Source organism: Condylura cristata, unplaced genomic scaffold (genome assembly GCF_000260355.1).
Source record: "Condylura cristata isolate star-nosed mole 26May11 unplaced genomic scaffold, ConCri1.0 scaffold00005, whole genome shotgun sequence".
Taxonomy (NCBI): domain Eukaryota; kingdom Metazoa; phylum Chordata; class Mammalia; order Eulipotyphla; family Talpidae; genus Condylura; species Condylura cristata.
Window position 1 is genome coordinate 62,239,316 of NW_004567106.1, and position 24,474 is coordinate 62,263,789.

Consider the following 24,474-nt stretch of genomic DNA (forward strand, 5'->3'; position numbering starts at 1 on the left):
ATGATGATTTTATTCACGATATCTTGGGGGTAGAGTGATGAATGCCTTTTGGCTATGAGCTTTGTTCACTTCTCAAGAGGGCTAAATTTTACATGAATGAGCATACCAGAATAGGTGTTCCCTGCTGTTTCATCAACACAGAAACTACTAGTTCCGACAATGGAGGAGAAAGCAAAAACTGCATTAAACAGGTTATCTAGGAACACATGTTTTATTAATGTGAATGGCTTTCGCATAAAACAGACTTTTAAAATAAAGCACCTGTTAATGAGAAATACAAGATCAATGGCTAAAAAGCAAACTCTATTCCCCTCCCTTAGTCTGAAGGGGTCAGAAAAATACCACCACCCCTTCTATGTCCGCTATATTTCTTTTTCAGTAAGATAAAGTCACACATTACTCCCTGAACACAAAGTTTCATGAAAACTTGAAAATAAAAAAAAATGTAAAAATGCTGTTTAAATTGATCCAACAATGCCACTCGGTGATAATAAGATCACTTACTGCTGTGCCACCAACTGAGATGAGGTCCCGCTGTGTGGACGCAGCAGAAGGGCCCTCACGCACTCACTGGGTCTCTGAAGGGGACCCCGTGTTCCCAGAGCTGTGCTTCACCTAAGAGCCACTGAATCCAAGTCAAAATTTTAAAGCAGAACAATAAATATTGTAATTCAAGGCTCTGAGTCTATTCCATAAACAGGGGAGAAGGGAGAAAACTTGCAGTGGAATATATCTTTTTTGAAAATCTGACAAGATTTCAAAAGTACTTTTAACAGCTTTTCCCATAAAACTTATCTCTGGTCAGCGCACCCGTGTGGAGTGTGCCATCCATGGCTTCCACATGGACCGAGATGCACCCCACCCGCGCTTCCTACCTGCCTATTTTCTGGCTTTACATACTGGACACTTGATAAAAGTGGGATCATACAATGCGTAATCTTTGAGACTGGCTCCTTTCATTGGACACAATGTTTTGAAGTCAAGGAGTGACTTTGAAGAAGCTGAGGATGCTCGCAGACCCTTCCATTCATTCCATCCACTCCTTCCATTCTTTCCACCATACAGTGATTCTTAAGCACCTTCTACGGGTGAGGCAGATGCCACAGGGGCCCCAGGAGGACCTAGGGCCTTTCAGGTGTCAATCTTCCTCAAGAAGCTAACTATAGGGTGAAGATGCTAACTTAGCTGTAAATAACTATTTTAAAGTGGAAAGTAGTGGTTGCCAAGAGAAAGATATACACAAAATGTTAGGTAAGTTTAGGGAAAGGCAAGGTAAACAGGATTAAGAGAATAGGGTTCAGATAAAGTAAAATTGGAGTTGCTCACATGTGCACAAACAGTTAAAATCAAGTATAAAACAGGGATGGTGGCATTTCCGACAGAACAAATCCACACTCCTTAATTTTGCTGTTCCGTCCACAGAGATTCCTTGTCCTCCCATCTCCCATTCAGTACCTGCATTCCAAATAAATGTAGGTTATAATGAAGCCAGAAGTTTCCCAGGTATGCTTAGGTTTTGCTACTTTCCCAGGCCTGCTGCTTGGGGACGTCTGTTGCTTGGATTCTGCAGCTCACTGGAGCAGGAATTTCCTGCAAGGTGCTGCTTATCCACAGTATGGCTATGGCTACCCGGTTCCCCTTCCCAAGCAATAAAGAATGCTTATGCTATTGTTAGGGGGAAACAATGTCCTGAAAGAACTCTGCAGGGTTTTGTGAACTCCACCCCTACTCAGTAAACTACAACTCCCAGCAGTACCAAGGGGAGAACTGCAAGGACCCAAGGGCGAAGCTAAGCAGCATCCTGGGACTTTGGGAAATAAATAGGGGGCCATTTTCTATGCACTCTCTCCGGACCACGTAACTGTGGCTATCAGTGTGTTACTGGAGTTCCAAGTCAGCAGAGCTGGTAGGATGTTCTCATTACCTTGTATCTCTCTCTCTTTCCCTGGCTTGTTCCTTATCCTTTCCTCATTATTGACCCTTTTTGAGTGTGCCTGCAGTACAGTTGAATCTTAAGCCCATGGGTGAGGACCCACTGACAGGCAACCCAGTTCACAGTGGGTTGCCCTGTAACACTATGCTGTATGGGGCGACTGTAAACCTCACCATTCCGGTAATTCGGGACTCAGCCTTTTGGGACTGATCCCACTGAGCCCGCCAGTGTGACAAGTAGATCTCTCTCTCCACCTCTCTGAGTGCCCTGATTTCTCTGGGAAATTGCCATAACAATAATTCCCAGAAATCAGAAGCCCTTTATGATGCTAAGTGCTTGCATCCCCCATTTCTTCTCCCAGGAAAAGCCCTTCTTCCCCTACCATTAATGCTATCAGCTTTGATGGATAAACTCTTGAATACTCAGCTCAAGTATCTCTGCCTCTTTCATGTCTACCCTGACCTACCCAGGCGAGGGAGTAATCTTTTCTGAGGCTACTTGTGTCTCTGCATTACAGCTCACTCTGTGTCACTCTGCTCTGCTCACCTAGGAGACCCCAGCCCTTGGTATAGTGTCTGACGTGTAGGCAGGACTGAAGAAACAAACAAAAGCACTTGCAAAAAGTGGACCATAGGCTGTGTGAAAGGCATAGGGAAATCAGAGCCTTGGGAGTTAAGAATAAAAAGGAGCAAGTATTGATCCCAGGCTGTCTTTCAGCACCTATACATTATCTCATTTCGTCTCCATGACAACGGTATGAAATTAGTCAGTCTCTCCCTTATATCCTGGAAGAGACTGAGATAACATAGACAAGATCACACAAGTATTCAATGGCAACAGCTCTTCGAACATAAACATACACCCTCCCCATACACAGGAACACACTTCAGTTCAGGGCAATTAATCCACAGCCTCTCCAGACCCTATTTGGAGAAGCTGGGGTTCACTCTCGCGCCACCCCCCAAAAACTGTTTCTGAAAACATGTGGTCATGTGACATTACTGCCCAGGAAGCAGAGCTAGCGCTCTGCACGCTCCACCTGATCTGGTTCACCGGCTACCGGCCATGCCTCAGTACACTGAGAGTAAGGCGGGAGGTCTGAGCACCTGCAAGTGCCCAACCAAGAGACTCTTACTTGGATGGAGGAAAGAGTATTCTCAAGCAAAGTGTCACCTTCCAAATCTTTAGTTCAAAGTCCTACAAACCACACTAAACAATAAACATGAGCAACTTTTAAAAAATGACTACTTTTTTAAAAAGTTTTTGTCATTTTTGCAAAAATGATGACCATGGGTTATGCAACAACAGCTATGTCAGTAGAGTGTAACTACTAGCAGGATGTAGAGAAGAATCAGAGTGATTCTTTTTTCAAATCAAAGTATGAGGAATTGATATAACTGGCAAAGCTCACACAAGTATTAAGTGGCAAAAGCTCTCTGAACACTAAACATACACTCTCCCCAAAGTGATAAATCAAAGTAATTTATCATGTGCATGTTTATCAGGCTTGATTTAAAAAATGTTTTTAATTATACAGTCCATGTTTTTCTTAAAAGATTTTTTATTAAAAAACTAATAAAATACCTCGAAGGTCAAAGAATAATCATAAAGAGAGAGAATCATAACTTCCCCTAATCTTATACAATCACTCCAAAAATTTTTCTGACATAGAATATTAAGGCAACTATTTTTGTATAGAAAAGTTTTACAAAGATGCCATAAAAACTTTCAGATTCAATTTCAAGAGATTTCCAGAGAAGTTGACACATTACTTAGAAAAATTAAAGAAATCCATTGTGCCTGCTCGGTGTCTGTGTTGTCTGATAAAACTGAATAAAAGCTGCTTAGTCAGCCTCATTTTTCCTACTTAAAAGAAAGGACAGAGTTGACCATCCCGATTATGGCTGCATGAAAGCATGGACACAGGAGGAAAAGTCAGGCCTTCTGCTGAAACATGAATTTTAAGAAGGGAGCTGAGTGGAGGGCTATTGGCAGTATTTTGTTGAAATAATTTGTTTGGATAATATTCAGAGTCCATAACTTGGCTGACTGTGTTAATAAAACAGGAAAAATATTTTGGGGGGCAATGTCAACCTTCAGGACTTGATTTAGTGCTTTTTATCTAAATCAAATCTCTCCTTACGATGACATTCACATCTTTCTTCAAATGAGGATGGGGTAATCAATATTTTGTCGTATTTTTTAGAGTTGTGAGATGACCATTCTGTCCACAGCAAGGCTAATGATACCCCCAGGGCTTCTTGTAGCTACCAAAGAAAATGTAGAGGAAAGCGGTCTGCTCCACACACGGTCCTTACGGCAGCACCTGACAAGGTGAAAGGGCAATGTGTTGGTAAGTGCCCATATGTGCTATGTCGAATTCTTAGAAGCTCTTCACTAAAAAGGTGCTTAGCTATTTACATGTGCTTGTACCTCAGGGGGCGCCCAGTCCCCTGGAGCTCACAGTCCTCCCCACTCTGGCAGGAGGGAGGGGACTCAGCTGCTTTTCTTCTTTCCAATTCCTACCCAGAAGCCAAACCTCAACATTTCTGACTGAAAGTCATCGAAACCCTCAGGTTGCAAAGAGGTAGCTCCAGCACTTTGAAGAAATAAATGAAAGCAGAGAAATCACTCTTCCAAGAAAAAAACAAAAGTTGACTGTTGAGTCAGAAGTTGAGATCTCACATGATAACGGGAGAATTCTCATGAGGGTGCAGAGCGTCACTCTCAACCCCCTGGAGTTTGACCACACAGCACAGAGTACGGGGTCCTCTGGACGAGGCAGCCAAGGCTAAGGAGCTCTTTTTCCAAATCAAAAGCATCACTCCACTGACCTAACATTCCAGGAAGAGGGGAGAATATCAGCTTGACTCTGACCCAACAGAGAAGTAAATGTGGGGTAGCAAGAACTCTCCTGGTAGATCTTGGAGCGGAAGATACGTTCTTGCTTCAGTCTTCCTCGAAACTTGACAGAGTCTACAAAGATTAATTTTGTTTTTGTTTTTTTAGTAGGCGGGACATGGATCTTCACTTGGACTTCAGAAATCACAGTCCCACCCTCCAGCCATTACCTCCAAAAACACTTTCACAAAATGATGTTCCAGAAAGTGTCTCTCACACCAGGCTTCACTGGGGTTGCTGGTTAAGGCCTCAAACAGGCCATGCACCATATCAGCATCAAACACCAGGCCCCTAGTCCTCACACTCATGCCCAGTGAACAAATTTACGAGAAAGACCCCTTTTCCTCTTGACTCTAGCTGATACATGCACACATCCAGCTTTATGACCTGACTCGCTTTAGCTCATCCACTCCACAAAAAAAGGATTGAGCACTACACTACAATATAGTGGCTATGACTGAAGTAGAGAAGAAACATTCCCTAACCTCCAGGGCATAATTTAGTAGGAGATACAGACAAATACATGCATACTTTCAATATAGTAAAGCACAGTGTATAACAAGGATCAATACTATAGATCCCTTAATACCAGAAAGAGTGTGTTCAAAAATTGGAGAAACCTGCACTAAAATGATGGGAAAGTGGTGTGGAAAGGAAGAGAAATCCCAACCCTTGACACCTTTTATCCAGCTCTGCCTGATCTTTGGACCTCAACAGAACAACCATGCTGAGCCAGCACACCACAACAAGGCAAAGTGCGAAACAAGGACCAGAAGAGGGGGCCTCAGAGGACAAAGGCCCAAACAGAAGCTATAGCACTGAGTGAGGGTAAGCACACCGTCCTAAGTGCAGGACAGTACTCAGCAGAGTCCTCAGGGTGAATAGGAGCTTGGCCAGTAGTCTTGAAACAAAGCTATGCACTTTTCAAAAAAAAGTTATTCAAACACTATTGTTTTGGCTCATACATGGACAACTTCTGCCTTATCTAGCTAAAGATTAGGGTCTGGTGATTTTAAAAAAAAAATGGTTAGGCCCTCCCTGGTGGCGCAGTGGGTTAAAGCACTGCACTAAGAAGTTTAAGCCACTTCCGCATGAGTTCGATCCCAGCCTGCCCTGGAGGAGATCCACATGGCATGGCAGACCTCTCCTGGCCGGCCCGCTGCTCCCCTCAGCAGTGTACTTCGTAGATCTGCCTGTTCTGCTCCCCACTCTGTCTCTGGTGAATCCTCTCACCCTCCGCATCTCTGGCCTGTACCCCAGTTCTGTATGATAAATACATCTTGAAAAAAAAAATGGTTAAACTTGTTTACATTTGAAGCCTCACTTTATGTAAATTTCTGCCCTTTTGTTAAGCAAAAGTTGTCAAAACCCACTCAGGACCCCATCAGGGAGGCCCAGCCCCTCAAACTACACAAGTTGAGATGGCACACCGCCAGCCTTCAGACTGTCCTCTGGATCTGCCTGCTGGCTCCCCAGTGTGGCCCTCCAACCACAGTAAATCTCACTTCTACCTCACCAGTAATGTCTCCCACAATTCCCCCCTGAGTAGAAGTCAAGAACCTCGGGTCCCTCGACACCCTGTACCTCATCAGTACTAGGGTTACATTGTAGGATCCAAACCCAGACTTGGAGGCAGGAAAAACTACTAGGTAAGTGATTTCTAGGCAGGAAGTTGAACAATGAGGGAGTGTTAGCTACTACAGACGGGTAAGAAGTGAGGTGGGGCTGGGGTAGACAGAAAAAGTGTTCAGAAGAAGAGAACAAAATAGTCAAAGACCCAAAAAAGGACAGGCTGAAGAACACTGAAAGACTGTATAAGGGCTAGACAGAGAGTTCCACATGAGAGGGGTGGGCCTAGGACATAAGGTAGGAGGTGGGTGTGTTAATACCTCGTGGGCTCTGTGAACGAATTTAGAGTTTACCCTGAAAGGAGGGACTGTCAATTGTTAGCAGGCAAAGGACAAGGATCCACATGTTTGAGCATCTTGGAAGGATGGCTAGTCCTACAGCTGCCATGAGAACAGCCTTGGGGATGCCAGATTGAAGGTCCCGAGCAAGAGACATGAGGGTGAAGCAAGAGACACAGCTGAGGGTGGTACGATGAAGACATGGTATCAGGCATGGTGGAAACTGTCACACTTGAAGCCATCTAGAGGAAAAATATAAAGCAAAGCTCTGCTGCTACTCACCAAATACAGAGCAAGGTCTGGGGTGTCCCCTGCAGTGCCATAGCAGGGAGGGAGGGAGAGACACAAGCAGAAAATAAAATACCATTGGGGGTCAAGGGTACATTTATTTTTTTGTTTGTTTTAAAGATTTATTTCATGCATACAAGAGTTGGGGTGTAGACCAGAGGTACAGGGAAGAGGCAGGGGGTAACAGGATTCACCAAAGACAGTCAGGGGCAGAACAGGTGAATGAGTGAAACACACTGCTGAGGTGAGACAGGAGAGGTCTGCTGCGCCATGTGGATCAGCTCCCCGGCTGGGGATGGAACTCATGCTGAACTGTACTCCTGCCCAGTGGCTGGTGATAGCTTGACAGCACTAAGACTTTAACCCCTGCACCACCAGGGAGGTCCATCAGGCTTACTTATTTGACATAGTGAAGAATTCCAACCCAGGAAGTCAACACACAAGGACCGTCCACAATGAAGTGTCTGCCTCCTCACAACACAACCTATGTGGTCTCTTAACCACTTTGGGGCTTGAATAAGGAAATCTCTGCCATGAATACCCTGTGGAGTAATTTCAAACTCTGGTCATTTGCTGCTGACTAACAGGCCGAGCAGAACCAGAGCTTTGTCTTAGGCTCCCACACAACTTTGAAGATGTCTCAAGAGCCTCCCTTCCTGACCTGCATGGGACCCTAAGCTCCTCAAGGAACACTCAGGGACCAGGAGAGCCATCAACAAAGTGTCAAGTAGCCCCAAGGGCAGAGCTTAAAAGGAGAACTTAAAACACCCCTTGTTCACTGGGCACTGATTTGGCCTAAAAGGAACACTGGACTCTACTTCTTAATAACCCAAAGAAAACACCATTAGCAACAATAACCTACTATTTGGTTGACAATGGAGTGATTTGGAATACATGGGCTTGAGTGGGAGTAGCCCTCTGAAATGCTCTCAGGCAATTTAAGAGATCCAGGCTGCACAGAAGATGCCCTCAAAGTCTACCAAATTCTAAGAAAAGCAAAAATGTTACTGTGTGGTTTTGACTGGCATGCTAAGCTTAAATCAAAAGCAGTCTTTTTATGTATTGGATGAGTGTGCTCTCTAATCCATTAGAGCTGCTTACAAGACCAATGTCTAATATTTTACAGGTCTTGTGTCATGATTATAAAACATATACTTGATAGTTGTTTACTGTTTGTGAGTTATTGGACTGTTGGGCAAAATAACCTGTGAAGACATATTTTCTCTGAGAAAACACAACCTGCTCCCCAAGATTCATGTTCACATTAGCGCCCTAAATCCACCCCACGAGCAAGTGGGGCGTGTCCTCACACAGCTGCGCTTTCTGTGCCCTCCCGTGTTCACAGGTGTTGCTTTTTCCCCTCCCGCTCCCGAGTCCTGGTCCTGCATTGCATTGCTCATCTGCAGTTTGCAGCACGCCTCAGAGCAGCTGCTCCTTTCTAGTAACTCGGGAACAAGTCGGGAATTTCTCGTCTCTTGAATCCAGGCCACTTGGATGCACTACACAATGGGAGTCGCAGGCAGAGATTCTGAAGATCTCATAGAAGCAGCTGAGGCCGATGGCCACCAGGTAACTAAGAAATCAAAGGGCACGAGTTCCAAGTCCCAGAAACTCCCTGCCAGGGGTGACTCGCTGACATTCCAGAACCCAGGAGGCTTCTCTCTCCCGGATTCCCTTTCTCTACTGCTACAGCTTCTGTTTTGCGTGATTCCCCACTTCACCATCCCAGTGCCCCACAGACTACAGTAACTGGTTTCCTACGCTCTCTTCTGAATTTTAAAATAAAGTGAATTTCTCAAAAATAAAAACACCACCAAGAGTGATAGATCAAGTGAGGCAGAAGAAAGTGCCCTGGGCAGGGAGCAGCGGTGTGAGGGCTAAGCAGGGTCACCAGGCCCGCCATGCCCAGGCCTTCGCCCGCCTGCCTTGGCTGTGCAGTGCTGTCTTCCCCAGCCCAGATTTCCAGCTTGTCTTGGACACTTTGGTTTCAAGAGCCCATTGTTCCTTCTGCCATTCCTGCTTGGAACTCCTCTGTTGCACCCCACACTGCCCCCCCAAAAAAAGTTGAGGGGAACTTGTTGCTGTTGCTGTTGTTGAGCCAATTAAGGACAAATAAAAATGCTTATGTAGCTGTTAATTTTCACTGAAAATGAAAGTGGCTTTATTTAGCACTGTGGTGGAAAACATTCTTACCATTTAAGATTTGTTTCTTGAATATAAAAATACCATTGAGAAAGTCAGCCCCACATTTTTAACCATGCAAATGTTATTAATATCTGGGTATACTGAAAAATAACAACAATGCAACTTTCCAGTTTTGCATCCTAAAATTAAATGGGACTACACAGCGGCTACTAGGTCGTACTGGAGAAAATCAAACTGCTTTACCGCTCAACCTTCCCACCCCGGAGGCCTCTGAGCCCTCTATGTGAATTAATCTGGTCTGTGGACTGGCTCCACCAGGAATACCTGCAAGACCAATGTGCCCACGGCCCCTCCAGGTCTGACTCAAGTTCACGTCTGCCCCCAGATTGCCTGCCCTCCCAAGCTCCCGGCCTTCTTCCTCTGAATTCCAAAATCACTTTCAAACCTCCTACATATTCTATCTCACGTATCCACTCACCTCCTCCTGAACGCTAACTGAGCAAGGGAAGGATACCAGCTGCTGCTTCCCCACTACACTAGAATATTAAACACGCTTTTACCAAACCAATAGTTCCTTGAAGTCAAGGAGATTGTTGACTGATGGAAATAACAATAGGAGTTCACCCATCCATTAAATGTAGATTGTTCATGGATTTCTTTTTAAGAACATAATATACTGACTAGAGGATGTGATTTAAAACCTTTAACTCAACAGTGTAGATATTTCTTTCTTTTAAGAACTGTCAGGCAAATTATCTATTGCAGCGTAGACAAGAAGTGCAGCATTGACACACTGGCATCAACAAACTTCATATATAAAAAGTTGGAAACCAAGATACTGCAACTGCCTTCGGTAACTGCAACGCAAGTCAAAGGAAAAGCAGCTTATTTACTTTGAACTCTCCCTCCAGTAGTGTGTCTAAATGAGACTTAAAGAGCTGTTTAAAAATAACTAGGAGGGCCAGATTCTGGGGAGAAAAAATACATAAAGCATACAGATGAATCTGTTTCTCTAAATTGGCTGTTGAGTTTGGGCTGTGTTATTTCCTGCTTCAATCGGTTTCCTGCAATTTGTTTAAGCTGCCAAATACTTAGTGATCTCAGTGATATACTTAACACAAATCGACAAATCTTCTTTATTATTCACAATGACAAGAAATTTACAGGGCAACCTGAACAGTGAGGGTAATAACAATAGTGAGTTCATTTGTCTTTTTTTCCAGCTTCATCATTTTCATCTGGTGACTAGTAATTTAGGAAACCAACAAATAATATCCTCATGTCACTTCCTGCCTGCTTTTTTTCCCACTGATTTGGGGGCAGTTTCCTTGGCTTTAGGTAGGTTCTGACCCAAGCCAGAAAAACCAAAGAACCAGAATGGAAAGGAAAAAAAAAATCCATATCCAACATTAATTCTTAAAATCAAAAGATGTGAGGTGGTAATGCTAAGCTAAATTTCTAACTATAACCTTAGAATGGCACATCCCGATTACCAGTCTTTAAAAAAAATCCTGATATAAAAGCAAACCAAAGAAGTAGTTGAGAGGACAATGTAAGACAACAAAAAATGTGAGGCAGCAAGGACACAGTTAAGTTCTTTAGAGCGCATTCATTTATTAAAGTGGCATTACAAGCTGTCGCATGTCACACGGCAGCGCCACATGCAAATACTTACTGCAACGACTCAGTGATCTGGCTCAAGGTTTGGCAAAAAAATAATCTCAGTCAAGTCTTCAGAGGGACTCACTTTCTTCCAGCATAAATTACATTCTCAAAACCATCTATCTGACAAAACTTAAGTCCCTGAGCACAGAACCCTACGGTTCTCTGTCCACCAACTACACGGCCCTGTGTTCACACACACGAAAAGCCTCAGGCTGTTCTGAATTAGGGTCTGGCAGAAGAAAGGCTCTTAATAAATATGAAAAATTCAACTCACACTTAATATATAACTTACCTGACACTGAAAAATGTAGAAAAGGCTGGTGACAGTTTTATCAATACATTTTTGTAGGCTTGAAAAATTATTTCATAACACATCTGAATTCTAAGTCTTAAGAAATCTATTACTGAGTACTAACTAAAACTCGTAAAAGAGACTCAGAAGAGAATGTCACTTCCTAGGTTTCTATTTCCATAAATAAAACTTTTTCATTTTAATAAAAATAAATCTTTCTTGGGCCCTCCCTGCTGGCACAGTGGGTTAAAGCATAACACTAAGAAGCTAAAGCCACTTCAGCATGAGTTTGATCCCTGCCCTGGAGGTGACCCACATGGCGGGCAGACCTCTCCTGACCCACTCTCTGCTCCCCTCTGCAGTGTACTTCATCAATCTGCCTGTTCTGCTCCCCACTCTGTCTCTGGTGAATTCTCTCACCGCCCCTGCACCTGTGGCCGGTACCCCAGTTCCGTATGCATAAACAAATAAATCTTTAAAAAAATCTTTCTTAATTCACAACACAATCATGATCGACTTGCATTCTTACAAAAAAGGTAAGATCATTTCCAAAGGGCCTGGGTTGCGATATGGAAGGAAAACATATGCAGGGAGACTGGCGGAGCATTCTTCACGACATGGGTCAGAAAAAGCCAGTGATCTGCAGCACACAGAACACAGCACAACCCGGTTCCAGGCCCCCCCCCCCCCCCCCCCAACCCGGAGTGTCAGGAGCCAGTGCCGAGAACACGTGGGTGAGGAGGCTGGGCTGCAGGCAGTACACCTCAGGGAGAGAGTTCCTCGTTCCCACTGCTAGCAGCTCTGCAGGGAGCTACGGTGTGAGAAGGCAAGACTCAAAAACGCACAGAGCCCTCTGGCCCCACAAGCTCAGCCACCACATCATTGACCAAGCACGTGATGCCCAGGACTGGAGCTTTCCATGAGAAAGTGTCTGCATCTGTGCTGTTCAGAATGGCAGCCCCCGGCCACGTGGGGTGACTGAGCAGACAAATATGAACGGGGCAAATGAAGAGCTGAAAAGTTTTATTTCATTTTAATTAAGTTTAAGTCCTAACGGCCCCACGTGACTAGTGGCTTCTACCTTGACCGCCAAAACACAAGTAGATTCAAAGAGCTGTCAGTGCCCAGCCTGGCCCTACGCCGGAGTCCTCAGTCATGTCAGACCGAGAAAGGGGAAGGAAGGTTCCCAGACAAGGTAAGAGATGCAGGTTATCTGGAAGGAACTGTAGCCTGGAGTGGAACAGGAGAGCAGCACATTCAGACCTGCTTAGAGGTGCAGGTAACCAGGCGAGTTAATAATCTAATGTCAGGAAAGAAAGCAGGCCTCAGGCTCCGGCCTAGACTATGCCGCTTACTGGGTCAGATGCAGAGCAGCAGCAAGTCGGGAAGAATAAAAATAAAAAAGCTTGTTTTGACTAAGTTCAGCTGATAACCACTAAGTGGAGATTTCAAGGAGGCGGTTGTCTAGTTTGATGTTCAAACCATAAAATGGGAGGAATACGCAATGGCCATCAGCAAAGAAGACTAGACTGAGGCTGCAAGTCAGGGAGGAGGAAAACCAAGAGTGAGGCCCATAACAAAGAAAATTGTTCTACTAAAGGAGACGTTTCAAAAGGGCAAGAACTAGTTCTTACTTACCTCTGCGATAAACATATCAAAAGCTCAAGTTCTGGCTACCGAGGTGGTTACTAAAAGGGTCACTGCTATGAACGGCACTTGGGTGGCCCCTCATCTCTCTCACTGTGCTGAGCAGTCCGGAGGCACACTTACACACAGACTCTTTCTAACAGGCTGAAAATTCCTGTGGAGTCAAGATTAATCAACCCCGTTATTTCCTCATTGCCTTCTCACCAATGAACAGCACATGTCCATCCATCACACTGGGCAGCTTTCTCCATGTGTCTCCATACTTAGAGCACCTGCTGTGCCAGATACATATGGGTGCTCAACCAGTAAGTGAGGAACGAAGAAGTGAGTGAGTGAGGTTGGGACAGAAAAGAAGGGAAGCTGGCTCTTGTCTCCTATCCAGGGTCTAAAGATGAGCTTTAAGAAGGCCCAAGGATTTCATCTCAAGTCAGTCTTCATCAATAATTAAGACTGACTGTGAAAGTATAAACTTTTTTTCATTCCCATTAGAAAACAAAGTCATTAGTGCTATTTCACGATTTGGAAATACTCAGTATTTTCTAGGTTCAATCTTTTTCTACATAAATATTTACTCCTATATCTCCACCCCCATAATTCATCCATTACACACATACACACACACACACACACACACACACACACACACGACATGAAGTGACTTTCCCAAGAGTAATAGGGGATTTAGGAGCTGAATGAAAAAAAATAAATTCCAAAGACTGTAAGCAAATTCATTTGCCCCCTTTATGCAAAATGGAGTTTTTAAAAGAAACCCTGATACCGATTTCTAGTCCTCATAAGAAGCCAGACATCCAAATAACAAAAGATAGAGGTGCAGAAAAACTTAACTATCAAGTGAACTTTTACCAGTTAGAATTTTTCTACAAACTCAAAATTAAAATTCTGAAATACCTGAGGCACCATAAGCACCAGAATACCGCTGAGACTTCGAACCAGATGGAGAGGTTTCCTTCATACGATCAATCACATTTTCTGAAAGCTGAAAAAGCAACATCAAAATAAAATCAATTCTAAAAGAATAAGAAAGCAGTACAATGGCTTCCTAGCAATTTAGTCATCCACGTCAATATGTATAACAAATGGCCCAAAGAAGTCAGGCAACATTGAATAGCTATAAAACTATTAAAAAAGCAAGTTAGAAGAGTTTCAAGATTTTTTTTTTTAAAGATTTATTTATTCGTGCATACAGAACTGGGGTACAGGCCAGAGGCTCAGGGGCAGCGAGAGGCTTCACCAGAGACAAGAGTGGGGAACAGAACTGGCAGATCAATGAAGTACACTGCTGAGGGGAACAGCGGGCAGGTCAGGAGACCATGCCATGTGGTCACTTCCGGGGCAGGCGGGAATCAAACTCATGCTGCAGTGGCTTTAGCCTCTTAGTGCTGTGCTTTAACCCACTGCGCCACCAGGGAGGGCCTCAAGATTTTAAGATGCACTACTTTTTCATTTCTTCCAATGCATTAATTGCTCATTATAAATAACTCTACACATCTTATTCTGTACACTTACTTGGAATCTCTGAGACAGTGTAGACCATCAGCACTCTTTTAACTTTCTCTCCTAGCCCTACAACATAATTTAGGCATGCAACAAGCCTTAGCTCCTTCCTCTCCTCCAGTCCCAAAGGAGATGGTGTCCCTCCCTCCCTCCTCTTAGGAGTTAATCATGATCACCCCTTGAGCAGATTTTATTATGTCCCAAGTCTGTGCCAGTACCTAGCCTAGACTCGGGGTTCCCTGTCACCCAGTTGCTCAGAGTAGAACACAAGAAACACAATCAGCATGTCCCGAAATATAATGAGACAGGCACCTGGGTCAGAGTTGGACTTGCAGGGAAGGCACCCTGGGGTCATCTAGCCAGGCTGCGGGAGGCCAGCTGGGTGCAGGGCTGCAGCTGGGAAGGAGTTCAAGGGAGTTAAGAAGAGGAGGAGTAAGATAGAGGAGGGACGCACAAAGGTATAGCTGAGAAACAGGGTTGTCACTATCAGACATCAAATGAAATCCAGTGGACAGTTGGCACCAGGACAGACACTCTGAGGAAACACAGGTCTGGGGACTTAATTCATCAGGGCCCCCAGTAACTATCACGTTATCCTTTTCATTTTCTTTATATGTAGCATATGCCACTCTCTGGGCTTTCATACGTATTATCTACCTTTCACCAAAAAGAAAGGTGATGAATGCAAGGACTTGGCTGACTTAGCTATTAAATCCCAGGACCTCGAGGAAGCCACTAAATGAATGAGTGGTTAAATAAGTGAATGAAACACAAGCAGAAGAATGGTCCAAGCAGAAAGCTGGGGAAGGACTTAGTGAAAGACAAGATGGAGAAGGGAGTCATATGGTAGATTTTGAAGACTCTTAGTAAACCTGTCAAGTTAAGGAGTCAGATCTTAAGCCTGAGGACCGATGGGCACTCCGGAAAAACTTAAGGCCCAGATGAGATTTACAATTTAGAAAGTACACTTTAGTGAGTGTGTAGAGAACAGATGGGAGGGGGACAAGAAGCAGACCCCTGAAGGAGGCTAAAGAAGCTGTTAAGAAGCTATCAAGCACATGTCCACACAAAGACTCGCAAGGAACGCTCACAGCATACTACTCATAACAGCAAGAGTGGAAACCAACAAATGTCTGTTTACTGGTAAAAGCATAAACAAAACATATATCCATACTATGGAATATAGTTCATCAGTGAAGAGACTAAAATTCACAAATTTGTAGCTGAGACAGCTACAAATAGGGATAGACCTAAGAAAATAAAATAAGTGAAGAAAGCCAGATAGGAAAGGCCACATATAACATCATTCCAAGGATACGCAATGCCCAGAGAAGGCAACTCTGTATAGACATGAAGTGGGTAGCACTTGCCCTACACTGGGGTGCAGATTAACTGTCTGAGTGTAAGGGATCTTACTGTGGTGATAAAAATGTTCTAGAGCTAAATGAAAGTGACGGTTGACCCTGCTAAATTTACTGGAAAATAAAATTTATACAGGAAAAACTGGGTTTTAACTATGTAACGATGCCACGGTAAAATTTCAAAAGAAAAAAAAAATAAGTAAGACTGTATTAATCCAAGGAGCATACATTCCAGGTAACTAAATTCACTGAGCACTGATGCTATGCCTGGCAAATATTTATTCATCTACTCCTTAAAATCCCATGAGATAGATACTTTCATCATCTTCCACTGATAGGTGAGAAAAAGGAAGGACAGTCAGATTCAGTAACTTGCCCTGGATTATAGATTATCAGCAGTGGGGCCAGGATTCAAACCCAGGAAGTCATCAAGGAGACCCGGGATTGGGGTGATGCTTATGGGTGACCCCACTCCTCTATCGTGAATGACCTTTTTCCATTATCTACTTCCTTGATGCCCCACCATCTGGTTTATAATCCAATACAGCAGTCTATGTTCTGATAAAAGTCACCAATCACCCAATAAACACCCTTTATCTTTCGACAGTCAGACCCCACTTAAAGTCATTGACAGATTCTTGGAGGCTGCAACTTTTGGTGACATGATGTATATAATGAATGCAGGTCCTCGAATAACATTCCTCAACATCAGCTGGGACTATTTATTTTCTCATCAATGTTATAAGAGATGATGAGTTCATTAAATGTTTCGGGATGGAAGAAATCAAGGGGGTGGGTGAGATTATCGAGAAGAGCATGGGGAATGAAGAGAGTGTGTAAAGGCAGAGGAGAGAATGCAGGACCCTCTCGCATTAGTGGGTGAGCCTGCAAATGAGAGGCATCTCCTGGAGTCCTGCGACAGTTAGGACAGTGGGGTGTCAGAAGGGACAAGCGAGAAGTTTCCAGAAGAGAAGGGTAACCAAAGTTGTGAGGTGCTGTTGCTGTGACCATCTCTTAACCTTTATGCCTACACGGCCTTCCCAGGCCCTCGGGCGGGAACTGCCTTTCAAAATTCAGTTCAGACATCCTAAAGCCTTCTCTGACCAAGGAGAAGTTCCCTTCCTTTAGCTCTGCCTACCCAGAGTCGCCCTTCCAGGTGCCCCCCAGGTCCCCAACACTCTACACACGTCTCCCATGTAGCCCTCTGGTCACAGAGCGAACACCTGCCTTTCTGCCCTTGCATGAAACTATGAGTGGCCATGTGCTAAAGAGCCATCCCCAGGCCAAGTAGGAACTAATACAGAGCTCAAGATAATTCGCAATTCAATAGGGATAGATCTAAAAAGCAAATCATAATAATAATAGGGATAGACCTAAAAAAAATTTAAGTGAAGAAAGCCAGCTAGGAAAGGCTGCATATTGCCTCATTCCATGGATGTGCCATGCCCAGAGAGGGCAATTCTATATAGACAGCAGGTGGGATGTACTTACAGCAATATATCAGGGAGCCAGTTTGTACCTGAACAGTCACTTTATTTCAAAACCCAAGGTAGAATAGAGATGAGATGGTAAAGGGGGAAACTGCAGCTCAAAAGTTGTGGATCTTGAGGAAGCCCCTGACTCCTTGGAAGCCAGAGGGAAGCCAGAGGGAGCGCCAGGGGACTTTCCACCTGAAGACAATGGGGCCAGCTACATCCTTTCTAAGAGACCATGGCCATTAAGATGGTCGCTGGTACTCTCTGCCAAGCTGAGAGACAGCTTAGGAAAAACCCATTAAGGCCAGCCCCTGCCAGCCCTCTCCACTCACAGATGAGAAAGAAGAGGTCAGGAAGTGAGTCTCTGGAAGCCGCCAGACAAGCAGTCACCTGCAAACTCTAGTCCCTGCCGTCTACTGTTAACAGTAACTTGTGTGCCTTTTACTCCATAGTAAGATAAAAATGTATCACTTCCTACAGAGGAGAGAAAAATGAGCCTTAAATTTATAATCTCAAAGCTACTTTAATTGATATAGAATATACATAACATTCATCCAGTGTCATGTAATATATACTAATATACAAAATATACTGTATTTTGAGGGTGCTATCCCATAAGTACAAATTACCTATCATGTTATAATTATTACATATAATGTACAGCATACATATTAATGTAATTTATGGGCAAAGCTGATTTGACATATAATCTAACATTTTGACTTTTAGTTCAGTATTTCAGGCCAATGTGCTAGACTAACAACCGCATAAATGTATTCTACCTAATCAGAAAGTATTTGCTCAAAAGCACATGGTAGCTACCAACCTCCACCCATATTGGAGATATTACTTATAAACACCACTTCAGGATGCATCAAGATGCATGTACCACTATTTTCTATTGCTGCTTTCCAAAGCAGGACTACAAAAAGCTCTTCCAAACTCCTAAAGCAATGTATCATCTCAAATGTATCATCTTTGAGAGAAGCGCAAAAAGCTAGCCCAGGATAGCAGAATAGCACTAACCACCAACTGCTACAGAACCCCAGGGAAGGTGCTTCCTTGGGCCTCAGCATGCTAACCTGTGTCAAGGAGCATTACAGGGACTTCACTGTAAGGGGCTATGCAAATACCCGGTAGTGCCACTCCCAACACAGCTCCAGTCGTTGGGACCTCACCTGTTAGTCTGCTTGGCTCTAGTGAACTCCGCCTGTTTGTATTGAGCACCCTGAAGACAGGGCCTGGACTAGAGCAACACACGCAAGCGCTTGTTCCTTATCTGTGCTCTTCGGCTAGTAAGAAATCTGTACCTTTCCAACCTAGTCATTAGTTGTTTCTAGTTAACTTTTTGTTGTTCTGTTTTATCTGATGGCTCCAAATTTGCTACTTAATGTCAAGTGTAATATCCCTTCTAACATTTCCTAAAGTGGCTACATTTCAGTAAAGTATAAGCCTATCCTTGCATGGCGTACAACTTATTTTTTGAACCAATAAACTGCTGTAGGGTTGCATTACTGGGACAGGTCCTAGCCATCATTCCTAAGTGTAACCCCAGGCCCTCCCCAAGAGCACCTGGAGAGCAGCCTACAGTCGCTTCTTTGCTGACTCTAGGTGCACTGCCCTCCCCCCCAGTCCTCTCACTGCCCGGGCAGCCACAAGGTGATCGCCCTGCAATGTCATTGTAGCCAGGTTAATACCCGCTGGGCTGACCTTCCAGCTGGAGCAGTTAAGTTCAGACCCACACACTCATCTGATCTCCTCAGTGAAGCCAGCTACTCCTGAAGCAGTCAGCAGTTGACAAGATTGAGAGATGCAGGCCAAGGTTACACATACACTCTAGAGCTGTGAAACAACTCTTCTTTCTGCTACAAGCTGAGCCCAAGAAGGGTCAAAAGTACCAAATAAATTTCTGCAAGAGGTGGATATTGCAGCCTCCATACAAGGAGCAACTTCAAGAAAGATCTTAAACAGAGTACTTCTATGAGCAAAATTTTATCCTAAAATTCTACATGTACAGTATCTGGCTGCCAGAGATCTCTGGAACTTCATGAAGGCAAATACCAAGTATAATTTTCGGAAAGTATTTGTAGCAAAGGATGTTGAAATAATCCCCCTTAACCCCCCAATCCTCCCACACACACACACACATACACACATTATCAGTGCTAGAATTATGTCTATGAATGCCTAAGTTGCTAGTAAAATTGTCTGCTTAAAGGATTGTTGTGGGCAGACTGCATAGTTTCCAGATTTATAGTAGTCTATGAACTAAAGGAATGACCACTGTTCTCCTGGTAGAAGGAAGAACCAGGAGACACAGAGGAGTCAACATAACAGATTCAGTCTGCTCTGGTTCTCTGCTTCTGACAACACACAAAACGGGCTGGCTGTGTTTGGGGCATTACTCACCCAATATGTGCTCCACAGGAAGAGGAAATGATGTGTGCTACCTTCCAGAGGCTACCCACTCATGTCTTCCACCCACTTCAGTGGCCTCATCTAAAATTAGCACAAATACACCACCCAACAACCCAGAATCCAGTCTTTTCTCTGATCCAGGAGACAGGGTAGGATGGTCAAAGTATTGTATGAGGGACTCAGGAACTATAACACAGAAACAATCAGATCCTAACTTCACAATACTTTTCCATCAAATTGATTGAAGAACTCAAAATCACTTATCTCACTTGGTCATCTTTCCTTCTTAGCATAGATCATTTTCTGTGAAGTTTGCCTTTCAAGTAACATTTTACGACATAAGTTTCAAAAACGTGCATTTATCATTTGTAGAACACATTAACTTCCACTGTCTATATAAAATTCTAGGAAACTTAACATGGGCCTCTGCCCAAGAGATTCACAGAATCCAGAGGAGACAGGAACCGGTCACCTGCGAGTTAGCTGAAATACCTGGACAGTATCCCACTAAACTCCCAATGACTGGCTATACTTGCAGCATTTATTAATGTACTTACTCACTCCAGAATCCTCAACAATATATGGGTCACTCAATAATCTCTTTATTCCAGGTCTCTAGAGCCCCAAAGCCAGAGATTACCCAAAGCAGGCCAGTGAAGTCTGCAGTGTTGAGTTGCGTTCTTGTTAACACAGAAAACCGTATGTATGGCTCCCGTGAATTTCCACTTGCAACTTCAAGGCTCAAGATTAGTGCATGCCAGCTTAAGGCCAACTGGAGATCAGTTTAAACAGAAAAGCAGAGTTGACATTTGCTCTAGAAGAATTCACTCAGAGCTTTGATATTTCAGATAAACTGGTGAAAAGCTAAGGGGTAAGTATACTTCGCAAGAAAATACAGCAGGTGCTCACAAAACCCTGTGGAGCACAGGGACATATTCAGTGAAAATGCTTCATCTTTCTATCCCTAGCAGCTTATTTTAGACGTGGAGAGAAGGGAAAGGCAAGAGTGGCTTTTATTCCAACTCACGAATTGTCTCAAATTCCAAGTTGGAATCAGGTATAAAGACACAGGTTATTTTATTATGATAGTGGAAAATTATCAATTGCTAAGGGTAAAGAGGAGAAAAATAAGACCATATAAATACCATGAAAATAATACCTGGTGGGTGAAAAGAAACTTTAATCCTAAAATGCTAACTATGTTTTTTAATTGAGTGCTGCTGCGGACCTCAACAAGAAATATCTGGAAAAACATAATCTATTAATAAACACAGCCTAGTCACTGAAAAGCTTTCAGTTGCTAAATGTTACTCTTTGTGTATTAAATGAATTATTCTCCTTATCAATGGAACACAGAATTGGCTTTCCAGCAGTGATTGAGTCTGCTGAATCTCTGTACACTCTCGTTTCTTATGATGACATAAATGTCAGACAACTGAGCAAATTTGGAAAGTTTCTTCAGTCAACTTGAATTTATCTAGCCGCCACTCAAACCTGAAGTTTGCCTTTCATCGGCACACATTAATCAACTGAGCTAAAAACAGTGGCTCACTTATGATCCTGAGATTGTTACTTACCCTTCCCCATTCCTGGGAGGGGAAACGAGCTATTTCAAGCTAAGAAACTATAAAGATTAGCTGAAAAATGCAAAATGCCTACACACACACAAAGTCAGCACATAGGTAATCAGTTACAGAACTCAGGAGTACTATTTCCGAGACCACATCCCATTGGGGTAACCCGTGGGATCACAATATTCTCTTATTTTAATAAACCTTCCATTCATGTTAGTTTACTCCTTTGAACAGCTCTAGTTACTAGTCACATACCACTAAACAGTGCCAAGGAAACATTGTCTTACATGCATTATGCTAAATTCTCACCAGTCGTGCTTGATACTAAGTATCAAGCTGCATTATCCAGATACACTGAACAAGGAAAGACAATCCAAAGTAACTTGTGAAGGGCCACACAGCTAGTGGGAATAAGTCAGGTCAAACCCAGAGAAGCCTGATTCCAAGGCACCTGCTCATTCTACCTCACTACACATCACTTCCAAAGAATCTTAGAATATTAGATGAAGAAGGACTCCTATTAACGTTCTACCTCACTACACATCACTTCCAAAGAATCTTAGAATATTAAATGAAGAAGGACTCTTATTATAATACTGGGTGCCACTTACTGAAGTCTGCAACATGCCATGTGTTACCACCATGAAGAGAAGTGATATTATTCACCTTTATAAATAAGGAAATCGAATCAGAGAAGTGACTTGTCCAAGGCTGCAAGTTAATAAATGCCTGATCTGACATTTAAATGGGGATCTATTTAACTTCAAGTTTATCTTCTTTTGACCATAACCTCAAAAAAATCAGAAGGACCTGAGTATTCAACAGTGGCCTGAGAGGCCACTTTTAGAGGAAACGGCCAGGGGCTACATAAGGCTATTAGAAACTTCCCTGTCAGTAAAGATAAGATTCACAGATATTACAGATAGACTAAAGTCCCCCTAATTTTGCAGATGAGAAAACTTAGGCTCAGAGAGATTACAAATCATCCTTGCAAAAGAAGAATTTGAAGCAAGTGAAAAGGCGTTCCAGGTAAAGGATATATTCTCAAGCAAAGCAAAGCATAGAGGTCAAAATGACCTGGTGCATTACTGAATTGGAACAACTGATAAAGTGTACTCTGTGAGAAATTTTTTTAAAAAACTTAAAACCTGTCAAATTGAATGACGAAAGGATATAACTTCCTTTCGAAAAACAAAACTTCTTAACAACAGTTTTTACACAATCTCTCCATGTTAAACTAATTCTCGTCCCTGTTGTCATTACTAACCCTATTTAATCTGACCTAGTATTTTACTTGCATTTCTGTTCTATGGTCAAATTCTCTCTTAACGTTGCTGGCTGCCAACGTTGCTTGGCCACGAATGTGAGAGCATGAATGTACACATTTTCTAACCATTGTCCTCTCACCCAAAACTTATCTGGCTTTTTCTTTTTCACCCTCTGGTACAGAATACTCAAGATCCAAAGATTAAACAAAGCTCTGCATAAAACTTAAGTGTTTAAGTTCATTTTTATTTTACTCCAAAGAGTAGCAACTAAGCCACACCACCACCACGTATGCAGCCTCAGACATTTTATTACAAAATGTGGTACTACAATGAGTAAGATCAAAAGAAATGCTGGTCACAGACCAAAAATTGAGTTCAACAGTCTGAGTTTCTATAAAGAAAACTTTAATAAAATTTCTCAAGGTAACAATTGCAGAGTATAAAGTTTTTAAACACTTCAAATATTTAAGTTTTATTTTCTAGTAACAAATGCTAAAAATGATGTACATTTAATTTATTTCTGCGGCTTGTATTAATAACAGAGGAAGAAAAATATAAAATATTATCAAGCTTTCTGAATTCAAATTGCTTTATTTACTAGGTTCAGGCATCAGACTTCCAAAAATGTGAGGCTCCAAATTCAGGTGCAGCGCAGTGTGTTAATGAAGTTAGTGCTGGTATACTGACACCCTAGAGAAAAATCAAGTTTTCAGTTTATGTATCAAGTACATGCAGAGGGCATTTAAAAAAGAAGAAGTCTGGTCAGACTTACTATGTCTCCAGTGGTCTGCAAATCTGCAAAGCTGTCTCAGGCCCTATCAGGCTGGCAGACACTAGTCCTGAGGCAACGGGCCCTAATCCAAAACTCAGGGACCCAGGTCACAGGGGAGGTGCCTGGGAAAGACTAGATGTCAAGTGAAAGTGAAGGAGGGAGAAGCCAGAGGTTACTCCAGGCAGGCCAAAAAAGTATAGGGAGCATGCTTGCATGTGTCCGTGTGTGCGCGTTGAGAAATGGGGAGTATCAGAGGGAAGGCACTGGTAATAGAGAGTAAAGGGTCCCTTAAAATGCCAATTCACCCCGAGAGGCAAGGGGGCAATGCAAAAGCACGGTTAGGATCTTGAACCCAGGAGAAGGCAAGCCCCATTTCACAGATGGGTTCGACGAGGCAGTGGCTTCAAGTGAAGCCCTACGACTGGCAAGCGAGAGACTCCAGACTAGACGGTGAGCCCCTACATCTAGCTCACCTGGGTTCCCCGCCCACCCACCCCCGGCAGAGCGCTCAGCATGTGGCACTTAGAAAACCTCTCTGAATGAACGTCCCAAATCTTGCAACTTCAAGCTTCTTTGCAGAGAACTCGGCTTCGGGCCGGGCAACACTCGGAGTCAAGACGGGGGACACGGGGCCGAGCGGGTCCCGCAGAGGTCGGAGGTTTGGGGTCCGAGTCCAAGTGCTGGCCCGCCGCCCGCCCACTGTCACTCACCCGGATGCCCTTCACCACCGTGATGTTCTCATTCTCGTCCGCCTCGAAGGTGACCCGGCGGGTGCTGGCGGTCCCGCCCATGGCTCCCGCTTCAGCCCCCACGGAGACCTAGTGCCGACCCACGAGCTCTTCAAGCCCCACGCGCACGCACGCGCGTGGACGTGCCTGGGATTTTTCCCTTGCACGGCGGGAGCAAGGCCACGACCCCAAGAAGCAAGGAGAAGGCGCCGGTGTTCAGAGCCCACCTCCTCCGGTTACGCGCCACAATAAAAAAGCCTGTGGTTGGTCAGAAATAAGAACAGCCCGCCTCTACTCGAAGGACATTTTCTGATTGGCTAGTTCGGACCCGGATGCTATGGCAACAGGTGGTGTTTGACAAGGCTTCCGGAGCCCCTGAGTTTATTGGGAGTTGTAGTCTCCATCTGGCGCGATGGGTGATGGGACATTTTCGTCTAGATCCAGAGAGCGCAAGGGAAGCTTGCATTCTGGGAGTTGTGGTTTTTGTGGGAACCCGGAAGGCTTCTTACTTGGCGACCTTCAACAAAGTTCATTCATTTGACAAAGATAAATGAATTTAGCAATTTAGAAAGTATGCTTATGCGT

At 43.7% G+C, this 24,474-nt stretch overlaps 1 protein-coding gene across 3 annotated transcripts in view; it reads right to left on the bottom strand.

Annotated features, from left to right (window-relative positions):
- CHCHD3 (coiled-coil-helix-coiled-coil-helix domain containing 3) overlaps positions 1–24,097 on the bottom strand; it is a 236,971-nt gene extending 212,874 nt beyond the window's left edge. For all 3 annotated transcript variants that reach the window (XM_012721054.1, XM_012721053.1, XM_012721052.1), the window contains exons 1-2: positions 23,872–24,097; positions 13,688–13,775 (exon numbers count right to left, since the gene is read on the bottom strand). In XM_012721054.1, coding sequence (XP_012576508.1) covers positions 13,688–13,775; positions 23,872–23,952 — 169 coding nt within the window. In that variant the 5' untranslated portion in view covers positions 23,953–24,097. The remainder of the gene's footprint in view (positions 1–13,687; positions 13,776–23,871) is intronic.
- Positions 24,098–24,474: the final 377 nt, after the last annotated feature.